This window comes from Panthera tigris, chromosome D4 (genome assembly GCF_018350195.1).
Source record: "Panthera tigris isolate Pti1 chromosome D4, P.tigris_Pti1_mat1.1, whole genome shotgun sequence".
Classification (NCBI taxonomy): domain Eukaryota; kingdom Metazoa; phylum Chordata; class Mammalia; order Carnivora; family Felidae; genus Panthera; species Panthera tigris.
Genome location: NC_056672.1, coordinates 66,334,228 through 66,348,850, shown reverse-complemented (window position 1 = coordinate 66,348,850; position 14,623 = coordinate 66,334,228). Strand labels below are relative to the sequence as shown.

The 14,623-nt window shown below is 38.4% G+C and overlaps 1 protein-coding gene across 1 annotated transcript in view; it reads right to left on the bottom strand.

The window, feature by feature from the left end:
- Positions 1–986: 986 nt before the first annotated feature.
- Positions 987–14,623, bottom strand: part of SLC44A1 (solute carrier family 44 member 1) — a 200,823-nt gene continuing 187,186 nt past the window's right edge. The window contains exon 16 of the mRNA XM_042963840.1: positions 987–1,823. Coding sequence (XP_042819774.1) covers positions 1,809–1,823 — 15 coding nt within the window. The 3' untranslated portion in view covers positions 987–1,808. The remainder of the gene's footprint in view (positions 1,824–14,623) is intronic.

Below are 14,623 nucleotides of genomic sequence, written 5' to 3'. Positions count from 1 at the left end.
TGTATAGAATTGTTGAAACACTATATTGTATACCTAAAACTAATATAACACTGTATGTTAATTATACTGGAATTAACATTAAAAACTAAAAAAAGGTGAATCAAAGGCAAATAAATTGGCTTTGAAATATAAACTCACATTTGGCATGACTTCCTCATGATTAAAAAAAAAACAAAAGAGGAGGGTGGAAAGAGAGATTAGTAGGGGTCAGATTGTTATGGTCTCTAAATTCCAGGCTGGGGTGTTGGGATTTGAGCATGTTGCAAGTGGGAAGCCACTTACAAGTTTATGAGCAAAGGGTTATTTTAGGAAACTTGATTTGGCAGAAGGAATAGGAAGGACATGAGTGGGATGTGTCTGGGGTGAGGAGTTGACTGGGAACCCGCAGGCCAGACCTCTGCCTTCTACTCCCTGCCCCTTAACCTTCCCAGGTTAGATTCCCCCAAACCCCCACCCCCACCCTGCTCCCATCCCCCACTCTGCCACCGCCACCACCACCACCACCACCATTAGAATATAATGATTATCTCAGCATTACAAACCTTTAAGTAGTTTTTCAGTCCAATGGGAAAAATAATAAGTTGGCCTTAATGAAAACTGTTGGCTTTCTTCCTAAATCACCTAAAACAGGGATCAATATTTTAGGCTTTTCAGGCCATACGATCTCTGCCACAACTATGCAACTATGCCATCGTAGAGAGAGCAGTCATAGACAATACATACAGGATTGGAGATGGCTGTGTTCCCATAAAACTTTATTTACAAAAACAGGCTGGGAGCTGGATCTGACACACAGGCCACAGTTTATCAACCTTTAATCTAAAAGAACATAGTGTTCTTTTAGTGTCTCTAAAGCCTCCCTGGCCCTCCCTCTCAGACACTTCCTATACACACACGCTACCATCCTCACGTCTGTTTTTTTTAATTTTATTTATTTATTTTGAGAAAGAGAGAGAGAGAGAAAGCAGTGTAGGGGCAGAGAGAGAGAGGCAGAGAGAGAGAGGGAGAGAATCTCAAGCAGGCTCCAAGCTATCAGCACAGAGCTCCACGCAGAGCTCGAAGTCACCAACTGTGACATGACCTGAGCCAAAATCAAGAGTTGGACGCTTAAACTACTGAACCCCCCAGGTGTTGTCCCCACCCCCCACCACCTCTATTTATAAGAGGAATACCAGTGATGATATGATGGGCTAATCATCCCTGCAGTAGTGATAGGCAAAGCAATGTGTTAAAGTGAAGAGCCTTTTAGATTTGAGCCCCGATTCTGCCAACTGTGTGATCTTACACATAGTGCACAACCTCTCTGAGCCTCTTCTTCCTCGTGGGCAAAACAGAGATGGTAGGTGCAACCTTATAGGATTTTTGTGAAGATTAAATGTTTTAAAGCATCCAGCTTAATGATTGGCATGAAACAGGCATTCAATAAATAGTTAGGAACCCACGCTGGCTCTATAAATAGCCTGAATGAAGAGAATTCCATTGTGGATCCAGCCTTCAGGCCAGCAGTGCACTGGAGAGAGAAGCAGCAGAGGTCACACAAACATACATGAGGCCAGATAAGAAGGCAACACTAAATTTGAAGACATTGCTTCAAGACAGATTTGTATCAAATACTTCTGATGAATCATTTATTAGGCAGCCCCACTGTACCAAATCCACTTTGCTGTTGGTTCGGGAACATGGTCGCACACTTCCATTGAGGTAATAAGATCCTGCTCTTCATCCACAGAGTCTCAACAGCTGGTGAGTGGGAGATCCTCGTGTAAACAGCCTCTTCTGAGTTCATTCTTCCGGGCTCATGGGACCAGTCACCTTCGCTTCAGCTGCAAAATAAACACATCAAGAAAATGAATGCTTCTCTCCTAGGGGAACAGGACACAATGAGAATCAATCAATAACAAGAAATAGCATGGGATCATCTGTAGAGAAGACACTGTGAAATGTAAGAAGGCTAAATACACACACACACGCACACACACACACGCACAAGCACGTAGATTAACAAATAAGAAAGGTGTCTGAGAGCCTGGGTTCAAATCTTGATTTTATACCCTTATCAGCTATATATTTATGATCAAGCTATTTGATTCCCATGCCTACACTTCCCCACGTACAAAATGAAGACAGTCACGGTATGTTCCTTTACGGCTGTTGTGAGGATTAAATGCATTAATAAATACAAAGTGCTCATAACAGTGCCTGACCTGATAATGAACATCCGGTTAGTATCCACCAATGCTGATATCAGCATTATTCTTTGAGAAGGATGTTTTCAGAATAGCTGAACCACAGAATCAAAAACAAAAAAAAAAAACAAAAAACCACATAATGAATCAAATTCGAAAGTAATCTGAAAAATCTGAATCTGTGGTTTTCTCAAGGACTCAAACCTGAAATTCAAATGAGGCTTTAGATTTTTCACTCCCATGACTCAGCAGTAGGACAGGTCAAACCAGGATAATGGGTGTTCCCATAGTTCAGTTCAATTCAGGAAACAATGACTGAGTAAATGTACCAAACTTGACAACTATACCGTGGTTTTATAAAAGGATATCCTTATTCTTAGGAAATACACAAGGAAGTCATTAGGACTAAAGGGCCATGATATATGTGAATAATTCTCACATGGCTCAAAAATATTGGGTATATCTATAGATAGATAGATACACACACACACACACACACACACACACACACACACATAGAGATGTATAACAATAGGTGTAACAAGAGTCTATAGTGCCCTATGTACTATTCTTATCCTTGCAGCTTTTCTATAAGCTTGAAATGTTTTCCAAATAAAAAGCTTTTTAAAACCCATTAGGATGGGTTAAAAATAGAAAAGAAACGTTAACTCCAGCTCTACTATCAAACAAGCACAGGTCTACCGAAAGGACAAGCAGAGGTGATAAGATACAGTCCTGACAAGACACCAGGAGAGCTTGGACTTGAATAAGGGGACATGAAGTAGTTCTAATATTCAAATGTTCAGGAAAGTCAGGCTAGGACCCCCCTGATACATGTCTCCCCAGTAAGCTCTGCTTATCCCCAGGTGCCTAAAACAGGTTGTATGTGGCACTAAGAATACCATTGATGGCCAACAGACACATGAAAAGATGCTCAACATCACTCATCATCAGGGAAATACAAATCAAAACCACAATGAGATACCACCTCACACTGGTCAGAGTGGCTAAAATTAACAACTCAGGAAATAACAGATGCTGGAGAGGATTTGGAGAAATGGGAACCCTCTTGCACTGTTGGTGGGAATGCAAATTGGTGCAGCCACTCTGGAAAACAGTGTGGAGGTTCCTCAAAATATTAAAAGTAGAATTGCCCTATGACCCAGCAGTAGCACTACTAGGAATTTATCCAAAGGATACAGGGGTGTTGATTCATAGGGGCACATGTACCCCAATGTTTATAGCAGTGCTTTCAACAATAGCCAAATTCTGGAAAGAGCCCAAATGTCCATCAACTGATGAATGGATAAAGAAGATGTGGTTTATATATACAATGAAATACTACTTGTCAATGAGAAAGAATGAAATCCTGCCATTTGCAACAATGTAGATGGAACTGGAGGGTATTATGCTAAGTGAAATAAGTCATTCAGAAAAAGACAGATATCATGTTTTCACTCATATGTGGAACTTGAGAAACTTAACAGAAGACCACGGGGGAAGGGAAGGGGAAAAATAGTTTCCAACAGAGAGAGAGGGAAGGCAGGGGAGAAGGGAAAATGGGAGATGGGCACTGAGGAGGGCACTTGTTGGGATGAGCACTGGGTGTTGTATGTAAGTGATGAGTCGGGGGAATCTACCCCAAAAACCAAGATCACACTGTATACACTGTATGTTAACTAACTTGACAATAAATTATATTAAATAAATAAATAAATAAAGTAAAATAAACTGGGGGGTTGGGGGGGAAGAATACCATTGCTTGAAACCCTTGCCCTCCTTGCCCTGAGTTTCGTTTTAGAGCTTTGGTCTTGAGACTTTTGTCTCACACGCCAGTTACTGCCTTTTTGCTGATCCCCTGTCGCAGATTCCTCCTCATCTGCAACCCATTTTGCACTGTTGGCTGAATAAATCCTTAAGTCAATCCTCTCACTACCTCAAGTCCCTCACTCAAGAAATTACAATGCTTTCCTATTTTCCACAACACATTTTCTAAACTTTGCTGTCTCATCAGTTCCATGTTTTATGATTTTACATATTTTCATTTGCAGTTTCAACTTTCACGATTTTTTTTTCTTGTGATTGAAAATAACCGAGCCTATTAGTCTGACATTTGATAGTGGTTGATGTTTAGTTACGGTCTTGTGGTCTGAATACTTGGCTCAGGCCAGTCGTAATTTGTCTGAGATTGAGTTCTTTCTTCCTATTTTTTAAATTTAAATTTACTTTTTAATTTTAGAATAGTTTCAGGTTGGGGTGCCTGGGTGGCTCAGTCACTAGAGCATCTGACTCTTGACTTCTGAGTCATATTTTCCCCACCAGGAGTGGGTAATTTCTCTCTCTTAGGGAAGAGAAATAATACCCCTTTGTAGAAGAGTTTCTTAGATGGCAACTGAACTTACATACAGTATGCTTTAGAATCCTACTATCAAATAGTATCCTATTAGCAAAGGGTTAATAGTTACAAAGACTTCAGAAAATAAACATATTTAACAGCAACTCTTTCCAAATGAAATGCTTGGCACAAAATTTTAAACAGCCAACATAGGATTTTTACCAGTTCTATTTTTAAAAATTTTTGATGTTTCCTTACCTGTTTGAAAACCCAGTATAAAAGTAAAGTGAATTTTTAAAAAAGAAAAATTCGCTCATAATTTCCCCATTGTAGCATACCTATTTCAGGTTTATGACTTCCCTTTTGTCTTCGGCTAACCCTGTGTTCTTTTCACCTCACATTATATTATAAACATTTCCTATGTCCCTGATATTCATGTATATTTTTAAAGGTTACATAATAGTGTATAAACATTTCCCTAATGTGCTTTATGAGGGCAAAGGCTTTTGTCTGTTTTCACCACTGTACCCTCAGCATTCAAAACAGTGCTGGCAAAAAGGAGGCACTAGGTACATACTTGTTGAAAAAAAGGGAATTTAGATGGTTTCAAATTTTACTCTCATTTTCATTTTTATCATCCTACTTTCTTCTGACTTAGCTTTTTCTCACTCTATCTCCTTGAAATAAAAACAGTTGATCGTGATTATTATCTCTTTTTATGTAGAAAACATTTATTTTTTTTTAATTTTTTTTATTAAAATTCTTCTTTTTAACCTTTATTTACTTTTGAGACAGAGAGAGACAGAGGATGAATGGGGGAGGGTCAGAGAGAGAGAGGGAGACACAGAATCTGAAACAGGCTCCAGGCTCTGAGCTGTCAGCACAGAGCCCGATGCGGGGCCAAACTCACGAGCCGTGAGATCATGACCTGAGCCGAAGTCGGACGCTTAACCGACTGAGCCACCCAGGCGCCCCTGTAGAAAACATTTAGAGTGGTTAACAGTCTTTGATTATGATCTGGTATAATTGGTATGATTCCATGTAAATCCCTTGCATATCTGAAATGTCTTTATTCTACCCTCACATTTATTTCAGTTTGTATAGGTAGAGAATTCTACAATGGAAACCATTCTCCTTCAGAACTGTGAAAGTATCCTTCCATTTTTTTGTAGTTCCCAGTGCAGTGTTGAGAAAGCCATTGCCATTCTGATTCTTGATCTTTTTTTTATGTATAACATTTCTCCCCTCCCCCTTCTCCCTTTCTCTCCCTCCCACTGACCCCTGCCCTCCAACCTCTCTGGGTGCCTATAATTTGAATGTTGAATCCCCTGGAATGAATGTCTAATTTTATCTTTTCCACCTTGTTTTTGCCCTACTTTCTGAGAGATGTCCTCAAATTCATCTTCTAACTCTTCTACTGAATTTTACATTTTTGTTCTGTTGTTAATTTTCAAGAGCTGTTTTTCCCCTGAAACTTCCTCTTTTAAATTTTTTTTTTTAACATTTTATTTATTTTTGAGACAGAGAGAGACAGAGCATGAACAGGGGAGGGGCAGAGAGAGAGGGAGACACAGAATCTGAAACAGGCTCCAGGCTCTGAGCTGTCAGCACAGAGCCCGACGCGGGGCTCAAACCCACGGACCGCGAGATCATGACCTGAGCCGAAGTCGGCCGCTTAACCGATGGAGCCACCCAGGCGCCCCGAAACTTCCTCTTTTAAATAACAAGCTATTTTCACTATATACTCTTTTCCATTTCTATCTGAATTTAGTACTTTTTAAGATATATTCTTCTACTTTACAGTCTGTTTCCTGCAAATCATTTTGTTGTTTTGTCTTGTTCTTCGTCTCTCTCTTACCATAAAGACTTGCCTCAAGGGTCTGGTAATTCATATTTAAGAAAGACGAAAACTAGTTGCAGTTTTTCATTTGTGGAAAGATTTTGTCACTGAAGTGCTTAACTAACGGTGATCTGGCTGATTCTTTTATTTTATTTTATTTAGGTTATTTATTCATTTTGAAAGAGAGAGAGAGAAAAAGAGCATGGGCACATGACCAGGGGAAGAGCAGAGAGAGAGGGAGAGAGAATCCCAAGCAGGCTCTGCACTGTCAGTGCTTGAACTCACAAACCATGAGATCATGGCCTGAGCAGAAATCAGATGTCAGGTGCTTACCTGACTGAGCCACGCAGGCGCCGCGGGTGGAATCCTTAAGTTGGAGAAGTCGTGTTAGCTTATTTAGGTGTTTTCCCTCGGCCTAGTCAGGTTCCCCAGAGAATGATTTTCTAATTTCCTGCTTAGTCGGTGAAGGCCCGTTTGCTTGAATTTTGGGAGCCATGAGGGGGGAGAAGGCCTCAGGTCCTCTCTTTCAGTATTCAGACTTCCATTTAATCCCCCTGATTTAAGTATGGTAGCTCTACTTGTGATATCCCCCTAAATTCTATTTTACCCTCTTTAGAGAATAGCCCTCTAGCTGTCTGCTAGGAACAAGGGGCAGTTGTCTAACTTCACATAATAGAGAATAGCGCCTGGAAAACTTTATTTTTTAATATACTTTTTTGAAGTTTATTTACTTTGAGAGAGAGAGAGAGGAAGGGGCAGAGAGAGATGGAGAGAGAGAATCCCAAGCAGGCTCCGCTATGTCAATGCAGAGCCCAACACAGAGCTCAAACCTACAACCCTGAGATCATGACCTGAGCCGAAATCAAGAGTCAGGTGCTTAACCACCCAGGTGCCCCTTTCAATATACATTAAAATTTTGTAATTATAACATAATATAGTAAAGTACACAAGTGTTTTTTTAACATAAAAATCTTAAGCATAATGACATTTTTATATGTGTCTGTATCCATGGAACATCATCCAGACTGACATATAGAATATTTCCAGCACCCAAGAAGACTCCCTCATGCACCCTCCCAGTCAGAGCACTCTCCAAGTAACCATTATTCTGTTCTTTTTTACCATAGATGACTTTTGCTTGTTCTTATATATATATTAATGTTTGTTCATTTTTGAGACACAGAGAGAGACAGAGTGTGAGCAGGGGAGGGGCAAAGAGAGAGGGAGACACAGAATCCAAAGCAGGCTCCAGGCTCCAAGCTGTCAGCACAGAGTCTGATGCAGGGCTTGAACCCACAAACCACGTGTTCATGACCTGAACCAAAGCTGGACACTTAACTGACTGAGCCATTCAGGCACCCTGACTTTTGCCTGTTCTTAAGCTTGGTTTCAATGAAATCACATTGTACGTACTCTTTTGTGTATAGCTTTCTACTCAACATTGTATCTGTGTGATTTGTTCACGTTGTTTCAAGTTAGCTGCAGCTCACTCTTTTTCATTTTTGTGTAGTATGCTATTGTTTAAATATACCACAATTTACTAATCCATTCGACTATTGTGGACACTTGAATTATTTCTAGCTTTTATTACGTTTTTAAATTGAAGTATAGTTGACAAAGAGTTTTTCCAGTTTTGGCTCTTACAAATAATCCATCCATGAAGATTTAAACATATCATATGCATGCACTTCCATTGGGTACATACACAGGTGTGAACTTGCTGGATCTTAGGACATTGTATTTTGCTTTTAATAATATCACCAAATAAGCTTCCAATGTGCTTGCACCAATTTATTTTCTCATTAGCTGTGAATGAGAGTTCCAGTTGCTCCACAACCTAGCCAACACTTTAAATTGTAGCCATTTTGGTGGGTGGGTTCTAGTTTCACACTGTGATTTTAATTTGCATGCCCAGATAACTGAAGATGTTATGCACCATTTTATGTGCTCACTGGGCATTAAGTGTCCTCTTTTGGAAAGTGCCTGTTCAAGCCTTTTATCCATTTGGGTTGTCTTTTTCTTATTCATTTGCAGAAGTTCTTTATAAATTTTGGATAGGAACCCTTTATCAAATGTGTTTTGAAAATATAACTTTTCTAGTCTATGGCTTGTCTTTTCTCTATCTCCTTTTTTAAGTTTATGTATTTATTTTGAGGGAGAGAGACCTCTTGTGCGATTGGGGTAGGGTCAGAGAGAGAGACAATCCCTAGCAGGCTCTGCACTGTCAGCACAGAGCCCAGCGTGAGGCTCAAACTCATGAACTGTGAGATCATGACCTGAACTGAAATCAAGAGTTGGATGCTTAACTGACTGAGCCACCCAGGTGCCCCTTCTTTAATGGTGTCTTTTGATGAACAGAAGCTCTTAATTTTATTTTGGCAAATGTAGGGCTCAATTTTAAGCAAGTTCAAAGGGAAAAAATTTATTCAAAAACTCAGGGCTGTCTTTCTGCGTTCACTGTAATGCAGTGTAATAAAACTTGTGCTGAGCAGAAAGCCATCTTTGTTCCAAAGTTCAGGGTTATGACCCTTTTTTCAGCTGTCCTCATGATTGAATATTATCAGACAAAAACTGTATATTGTGATACTGTAGGATCTCTGGCACCACTAAAGAGGAAGAGAGAGATCCACCTATGGTTGTTCTGGAACACCACATTACAACAAAGCTTTGGTCCCTAAAGGGAAGACAAAATTCCAGGCCCAGATAATCATTGTCACTCTTTATACCTTGCTTATTAATAACGTGATATCACCTTGAATAAGTTTTCTTCAATCCTGCAGGTGCCTTCCACAGAGTGAAACAGAATGACAAGCATTCTATTATACCAAGTGATAAGGTTTTATTACTTTTAACAAGGAGTGGTCTGAACAGATAGTTGGCTTACGAGATAATTATTGCCAAAGAGAAGGTCTTTAAAGCAACCGTTCAAAAACCCGAGTCACCATTTAACTATTTTTAACCTGTGAAAAATAATAATTTAATATAGTCAACTCACTGTTTTTGGTAACCTTGCAAAATATTGGAAGTATGCCAGAAATAGAAGTCCACAATCAAACCTGGTATATGGTGCATAGTACAGAATAGGAGCTCAGTAAGTATTTATCAGACGAATTTGAGGGTACTAGGATACACATATGATATGCCTGCCTAAAACCGACTAGGTTTCCAATTCTTTTAGCCATATTGTATGGACTGGAATTTGGGTCTCATTTGCCCATTTGTCTCTAGGAGGCTCTTGGAAATGGTCAGAGGTACATATACTCTCTTTTCAGGTACAGTTTTGAATGGGAAGAATAATATTTTAAAAATAATATTTTCCAAAGTAATTTATAAAAGAATTTTTTAATGTTTATTTATTTTTGAGAGACAGAGTGCAAGCAGGAGAGGGACAGAGAGAGAGGGATACACAGAATCCAAAGCAGGCTCCAGACTCTGAGCTGTCAGCACAGAGCCTGACACGGGGCTCGAACCCACAAGCAGTGAGATCATGACCTGAGTCAAAGTCGGACACTTAACCGACTGAGCCACCCAGGCACCCCCAAAGTAATTTATAAATCTAGTAGTCTTCTAATTAAAATTGCAGAGGCTTTTTAAAAAATTGTAGAGACTTTTTTGACAGATAGTAAACAGTTCTTAAGTGATTTTATATATCAAAGGATAATAAGTGCCATATAGAAAAATAAAGGATATTAACCAGACAGGGAATGTGGTAGTGGGGTTACTATTTTCTGTAAGTAGTTCAAGGAAGGCCTTACTGATAAGGTAGCATTTGTATGGAGACCTGAAGAGAGTGAGGGCATGAGACACGTGGAAGTAAGTACAAAGGCCTGAGCTATACCTGGTTGTACAAAGAACAGCAAGGTGCAGGAGGAGGTCTTGTGGCTAGAGCAGAGTGAATGAAAGGAGAGTGGTAGGAAATGATTTGAGAGCAGCAGCAGGTGGGTGAGTGGGTGGGGGGTGAATCATGCAGGGACTTTGAAGTTTATTCTGAGCGCTATGGCAAGCCTTTGGAGAGTTGTGAACAGAGGACTGATGGGATCTGACTTACATTTTAAAAGAATCACTCAGACTCCTTTGTTGAGAATAATATGTAGCGAGACAAGGCTGGAAGCAGGACAGCAGGACAGCAGGAAGATGAGTGAGGAACCTGCTGCAATTTTCCAGGCAAGAGATAAAGGGTGGCAGCAATGGAGAAGGTGAGAATGATTATGTTATGGCTCTCTATGGAAAAAGAGAGTCGACAGGACTTGCTGATGGACTGGGTGCATGGCATGAGAGAAAAAGCATGGTCAAGGATGATTTACAGCATTTGTTCTCAGCAAATGCAAGGGCAGAGTTGCCATTTGCTGAGGAGAGAGTTTGGTCTGGGAATGTTACTTTTGACATGCTGATTGGAAATCCAAGTGAAGAAGGCAGATAGGCAATTGGAAAGGCTTAAAAATGAATCTACATTTCATCTGGAAGAAAAATGGGCAAGAGTTGCTAAATAAAATTTCAAAATAAAGATTAAGGTGGGGAATTGGCGTCACAGATATGAAAGTGCAATCTAAAACTACAATAAACAAAACCGGCACAGGAAGTCAGAGAGATCGATGAAACAAGAAATATACCTTGAAAACAGTTCCTACAAGGCTTCTCTGGATCTACAGATTTAAGCATTGATGTTTTTACTATTTCCAGTGAGCTCTAAATCTTGGGGGATGATTAATCTAACTTTGTTCAGGCATGCAGTTTTTCCAATGGAAACTTTATTATTCTTGCCTCTATATATGTAATTATTGTCAAAAAATTTAATACAGAAAACGGTACCCTCAAGTCTCTCTAGCTTTTGAGGTAGTCTGTTTTTGTTTTTTTTTTCCTTCAGGTCTTTCTCCTAAGGCAATATGACTTGTGCGCCCTGTGGATGTGGAAGTGTATCACTTAATTGTGCGTGAGCCTAGCTAATGTCCAATGGGGAGCTATGAATGCGGCTTTGTTTTATTTTTTAATCAAATTCCCAGTAACTCATTACAGGTTAAAACAAATGTAGCTTTGGTTCATTTTTCAGATTCCCAGTAACTCATTAAAGCTTTCTACGTCTACCCCATTCAAGAACATCGAGATGTATTAAAATATGGAGTAACTTTACCAATATCGTAGTCAGTAGTAGCTAATATGTACTCTATGGTATGTTTTCCAGATGACACACTTCATGCTTAATGCTCTACATGCACCATATGATAGAGTCGTCTCTACATTTCCTCTTTCATAGACGGGGAAATTTAGGATTGGATGGGCTAAGTAACTTCCTCCAAACCAAAAAAATAGCAGAACCAGGATCTGACCCCAGATGTGATTGATCACAAAGTCCAAACTCTTAGCTACTATACTTCTTGGAATGTTAAACGTTCTACTACATATGATAAAACATCTTTACAAAGCAGTAGGGGAAGGGATGAAGTATTCAATAAATGATTTGGTGGAGATTTGTTAAATATTCAACATGGGCCTCGTTTCATATTATACAACAAAATTATTTGTAGCTACTAATAAATATGAAAAATGAAAGAGATAAAGCCATTAAAAACAGAACATAAATTATACCTTAATTTTAAAAAAATGAAAAAAATAGAAGAACATATATATAAGTATTTTACTGACTTTACTGGGGGTTAAGGAAAGACTCCAACAAAAAATTGGGAAAATAACACAAAATAAATCAATTTGTCTATCACAAAAATTTAAATCATTTATAGATAAAACTTCATTAACAGAATTAAAGACCAATTATAAAGAAAGGAAAATATCTGCAATGAATATATGACTGAAAAAGTGCTAATATTCTTAATATATAAAAATCTTTTATCCAACAGTAAGAAAAGCAGTGATATCTCAACAGCAAAATGGGCAAAGCAGATGAATAGAGAATTTACAGAAGAGGAAATATAAAGGGCTGATAAATGAATGCAAAATACTTAATTCACTAATAAAGAAACGCAAGTAAAAACAAGACACTCTCATTCATCTTCTGCCTTTAGGGTTATCAGAGATGATACCTGCCAGGTGTGGGAAAATGGGGACATTCATAGACCTTAGCAAATATTTACTTTAGTAAATTGATAGAAACTTTCTAGAGAGCAATTTGGCAATATGTATCAACATTCATAAAGAAGTACCTTTATCTTTTGATCTAGTAATACCATTTCCAGAAGTCTCTCTTAAGGAACTAATCAGCAGTATGAAAAATATATCTCTACAATAAAAAGATGATAAGTAATCTAAAAGTTTAATAATAAAACATTAATATAAGGAAATATAAATGCACTATTATAAATCATGTTGCTGAAGAATAATGATCTGAAATGTGTTTGTGTATATATATATATATATAATGTTATATAGTATTAAATTTGAAAGCTTCAATGTGTATATGTTTTATTATCAACTCTGAAAATGAGATACATATGTGGATAAATATTATAGAGACATAAATATATAAATATAGCAGGAAATACAAAAATCATAAATGTAGTTATTCTGGTCAGGGGGTGCAGCATAGTTTTTCTCTTTTCTGGAAATATTTGCTACATATATTAAAATGAAAATGTGTGGTGCACCTGGGTGGCTCAGTCGATTAAGCATCCAACTCTTGATTTCAGCTAGGTCATGATCTCATGGTTCATGATTTTGAGCCCCACATCTGGCTCTGTGGAACCTGACCTTGTGGAGCCTGCTTGGGATTCTCTCTCTCTCTCCCTCTCTCTCTGCCTTTCCCCTGCTTGTACTCTCTCTCTCTCTCAAAATAAATGAATAAAAACTTTAAAAAAATTATTAAAGAAATAAAAAAATAAAAGGAAAATATGTTATTTTGATCATCAGGTTAAAACTTTTAACAGGAGCCTTTTGAAAGCTCATTTCATCTAGTAAGTCATTCAAGTTCCAGGAATGTATCCTTAATAATGGTCAGAGATAAAGATAAAGATTTCTATACAAAGGTGATCATTTTAACATTATTATTTTTTTATAGATGTATTCTTTAAAAATTTTTTAATGTTTTATTTATTTTTGAGACAGAGACAGAGCGTGAGCAGGTGAGGGGCAGAGAGAGAGGGAGACACAGAATCCGAAGCAGGCTCCAGGCTCTGAGCTGTCAGCACAGAGCCTGACACGGGGCTCAAACTCACAAACCGGGAGATCATGACCTGAGCCGAAGTCGGATGCTTAACCGACTGAGCCACCCAGGCACCTCATTTTAACATTATTAATGACCCTTTAATTTTGAGAGGGAACGGCTAATTTCAATTATAGAAGAAGACTGAATAAAATATAGTACCAAAAAATGAAAGAACATTATCAATCTATTAGTCCTATTTGCAAGGGATTTATTATTATTATTATTGATATGAAATTTATTGTCAAATTGATTTCCATACAACACCCAGTGCTCATCCCAAAAGGTGCCCTCCTCAATACGCATCAGCCACCCTCCCCTCCCTCCCACCCCCCATCAACCCTCAGTTCTCAGTTTTTAAGAATCTCTTACACTTTGGCTCTCTCCCTCTCTAACCTCTTTTTTTTTTCTTCCCCTCCCCCATGGATAGACACTTCTCTAAAGAAGACATCCAGATGGCCAACAAGCACATGAAAAGATGCTCTACGTCACTCCTCATCAGGGAAATACAAATCAAAACCACACTCAGATATCACCTCACGCCAGTCAGAGTGGCCAAAATGAACAAATCAGGAGACTATAGATGCTGGAGAGGATGTGGAGAAACGGGAACCCTCTTGCACTGTTGGTGGGAATGCAAACTGGTGCAGCCACTCTGGAAAACAGTGTGGAGTTTCCTCAAAAAATTAAAAATAGACCTACCCTATGACCCAGCAATAGCACTGCTAGGAATTTACCCAAGGGATACAGGAGTGCTGATGCGTAGGGGCACTTGTATCCCAGTGTTTATAGCAGCACTTTCAACAATAGCCAAATTATGAAAAGAGCCTAAATTTCCATCAACTGACGAATGGATGCAAGGGATTTTTAATAACACAAGGAAATTCTCATATATTATGCTAAGGAAAAACAGAAGAAACTATCTAATATGTACCTTATTTACTGTAACCTTTTATTTTTAATATGACCTGAATTAGATAGATAGATACAAACACACACACTTTCTCTTTCTATTTATGGATAGTCATTTATTTATTTATTTGCTTATTTTTCAATGTATCCATTTAACTATATACATATATATATATATATTTTTTTTCTTTTTTTTTAAT